The 3910-nt window shown below is 34.5% G+C and overlaps 1 protein-coding gene across 1 annotated transcript; it reads right to left on the bottom strand.

The window, feature by feature from the left end:
* Window positions 1-508: 508 nt before the first annotated feature.
* LOC145613146 (uncharacterized) lies at window positions 509-3394 on the bottom strand. Its single transcript, XM_081668213.1, has 3 exons — window positions 3194-3394; window positions 2575-2685; window positions 509-1577 (listed from the first exon to the last, which is right to left on the bottom strand). The coding sequence occupies exons 1-3, from the start codon at window positions 3290-3292 to the stop codon at window positions 1434-1436; spliced, it is 354 nt and encodes a 117-aa protein (XP_081524339.1). The 5' UTR covers window positions 3293-3394; the 3' UTR covers window positions 509-1433.
* Between the last annotated feature and the right edge of the window lie 516 nt (window positions 3395-3910).

Below are 3910 nucleotides of genomic sequence, written 5' to 3'. Positions count from 1 at the left end.
TGTATATATATACTACTATGAGTTTATTAACATTTATTTATTATTTTTTCATTTTTATGTGCATGTTTGTTTGTGCAAAGAATTGTGGTAATTAATTTTGCGCAAAAATTCCTTCATTTCAAATATGTTGTTTGTGAGCTTCTGCAGTCTGTTATGTAGATCAGAGCTGAAGGTATTGGCATATGAGCAGCAAGGAGCGTGCACGCTACTACTGTGAGTACTTTTATAAGTGCTAAATCCCATTCCTCCTTTATTTTGTTACAAACAAACACAAAATCTTTGGCCAGACAGTTGTTTGATGATTGACATTGTAAGCAATGACATTGTTACATTAGAGGGAATGGAACTTATGAAAGATTCAATCACTAATATACCTGCCCTTTCGATTTTTCAGTTCAGACCGAACAGAACAATCTATAGTGACAAACTGCTCGAATAGAAGCTTATGCGGAAACGAAGGGTCTGCCATTCAAACTTGAACAATGGAACCTGTGATTAAGATGATGATAATCGTTGATTCCAATAAAATAAAATAAATCTTAAAAAGAAATCAAGGAAATAAAGATACATAAATCTGGTAAATAGACTAACTAATTCTATCAAAGCCTGAATCAATTAGCATGAAGATGTTCCCTTGCTCTTTTTTTGACAGAGTTTGAGACCACCTTTTTTTTTTACAGAGTTTAAAACAACCTTATACTACAAGAAACTGAAACACGACGTATCTTGGTGTGCAATAACAACCAAAAACAAACATATTCAGGTAGTTCTACAGGTCAAAATTAGAGTTAAGCTTTTTATTTCCCCTTACCAAAACAAACTTATTCAATCGAAAAACCATAAAGAGTACTGACAGATAAATTTTCTAATATTCTAGATAACACTATCAAGAAATCTCCCAATCACTAGAATAACTAAGCCACACTCCTTTGTTATGGCCCCTCACTTCAATCATCCTTACTAATTACTACGGGGACCATATAAAATGGACCAGAAATGAAGAAAAGAAATAAAATGTGTTCATATCAGTTCTTTTAACTTGAGCAACAACCTGGCATTAATCCAGTCAATGGTGAGGAGGATAACTCATGAACCATTTGAAACATAAACAAATCAAATAACCAATAAATTCCACTCTCTCAATCTGCCTATCAGCAAGGAAAGAAAGAAGCCATCACATTGCAGGTTGCCAGCAGTTCATGTCCATAATATTTCTTCTCAAAAACTGCAAAAAACATTCAAATCATCCCAACTCCCAAGCAAATTTTTACAAACGAAACAAACCATAGATCACATGAACAATACATCAATGTAGCATTGTCATTTAAAAGAAAATTATACAAAATTATACAATCATCAATTATGTACTCCGCATTTACGAGCCAATTCAATATGTATGAACACTATATCAAATGTGAAATTATAATAAGGGATTAAGGGAACAATGGGACAGCCTTACATAGTACACAAATACACAAGAGTCTCACAACTACCTGATTCCGGGACCGTGACGTCAAAAGGTCTGGTGCCCCGGCCTGAGGAGAAGTATCAGTTACATTCTCTCCTTGTGATGGTACCTAAAATCAACACAATTTCATGACGACATTATTACATTTATAAACTTGACATTTGAAGTTGATCATACAAATATTGTAATAAACCCCAGTTAAAAATTCTGAAAATCAAGGGTATTCCAAATTCACAATTTTCTTTTTATAGATTATCAATACATTAACACAAGTAGGGTTCTTGGTATTAAAATCGAAACATGTCTGTCACACATTAACACAACAACCTAATCAATTCCAAATCAATTCAAACCAAAACAAATCAGAATTCCAGGAAATTGAAGCCCAATCTGAACCAGATCCTAACCCTAAAAACACAATTCAGCAACAAAAAAAAAAATCGAAAAAAATACAAGTACCTTATTCTCGGATTTAAGCAGAGGACTCAAGAAGAGATAGAGAAATGGAGTGGGCTGGCGAATCGCGTCCACAGTCACCATAATCACCTTGGTGTCGTGAAGAGAACATGTTCATCAACCTCATCACAACATAACCCCAACAAAGCTACAATATGCACGAATCACACAAAGCTAAATTAAGCTAAAAAAATAAACTAAATCTTCCTTCCAAAGGACAATGACAACATAGAAGACTTGTAATGGTGAATTGAAGATACTTTTAAAAGTGTAAGTATCTATTACTTGTCATCCTCAATACTTGAGTAAAAATCAAAGAAATAGACAAGCAGCAAATAGCAGTAGTCTTTCTAAAGAAGCGTCTAAGTAACAATCATTTAGTCAAGACTTCAACGCTGACTTTCAAGCTAGTGATGCGACAACTCAATCTAGACAAAAAAAAAATAAAAAAAAAAAAAATTTATCACCATGACAACTCATTCTTAATTACACTCTTCATAAAACAGTACAATTAACAACAATAACTATACTCCGGGATATAAAGAAACCAAATTAATATAATCTCAAGTAAAAAAAGATAGATCACATCTTAGAATACTTCAAGAATCAAAACATCATATCCAACAAATTCCTGCAATATTGTGACTCACATTAGAGTCGGTGTCCACTTTGATATCAGCTGTGACATTGTTGTTTTTCACCTGAGTACTCACATCACCAAAAAACAGTTCACCTTTCTTTGTTCCAGTTGAAGTAATAGCCTGCAAAAAACACATAAAATCTTTAATATTAGTAATGAAAGGTTTAATTTCACACTACGCGAATAACGCAATGACATGCAGCACCAGCAGCAGCATCACAATTACTATACTATAAGCATTAGCTAGCAAATTAATAACAAATTATTCAAATAGCAGCATTTTATCAGAATAACTCGGGTTATATTCTATCGAAGTAATTGAAAAACACATCAATTGCAAAATATACACAATGCAAGCAAACAGCGGAAGCATATCGGCATATAACCAATAGAACTCTATAAACCGACAAAATAATCACGAAACTAGCAAATTAATCACGAAATTATCAAATCTGACTAATATGCTATAACAATATTTATAAGCTAATCTAAATATTACACCACAATCACAAAATTGAAGAGCATTATAGCTTAAAATTGAACAGTAATAACAAATTTCAGACAAAAAAGTGGAAAAAAAAAGTAAATAAAAATCAGAAACCTTAGATCTCAAATCGAATAGCACATACCTTCGTGAAGAATCCCACCACATCTGCAAAGATCTGGCACCAGTAAATAAATAAACCGTCAATTACGATGGTGGTGAAAACATTCACAACCGCCGTCATCCTCAAATCCCGAATTCCCCATTAGTGCTGCCAAGAGAGGAGTGAAAGAAAGAAAGAGTGGAGCGGCGGTAGATGGGGCGGTGGTAGATGAAGCAAGAGGAGGCAAGTTGTAGGCGTCATTCGAAGTGCGCCTACGTTAAAGCATGTTGTGAATATGCTTGGCACTCATAGGAAGTGGGAATTGACATTACGATTAGGGACAAATAAAGTAGGGAGCCGCCAACAAGTTTTTAAGGAACTTGTAAACCGTCCACGGATCATAAAAAGGCAACCACGATATGGGACAACGATAGGCAACAACGATTGAACCGTGAAGGTTACACCCCATTCATAATCCATGAGATTACTAACTCCATATGGTTCGGAACCACGAAAGGAGGATCGGGGATGATGGTACGAAGTGAGTCATGGAGTCACATTCGCCCGTATTGGCCTCTACTCGATTCTTATAGTGAAAAGCATTCCTGTGATCTCAAAGGCATACAAACAATAATTCAATTCGCTCCAAACTATTATTTAACTAAATTGGTTGAATATTAATGCAACATATAATTCTAAAATATTGTGATCACTTGATTAAACAACAAGATTAAAAGGAACCTAAACCGGTTGTCCAAA

This window comes from Chenopodium album, chromosome 3 (assembly GCF_948465745.1).
Source record: "Chenopodium album chromosome 3, dcCheAlbu1.1, whole genome shotgun sequence".
NCBI lineage: Eukaryota > Viridiplantae > Streptophyta > Magnoliopsida > Caryophyllales > Amaranthaceae > Chenopodium > Chenopodium album.
This window is presented reverse-complemented; position numbering and strand designations above follow the sequence as displayed.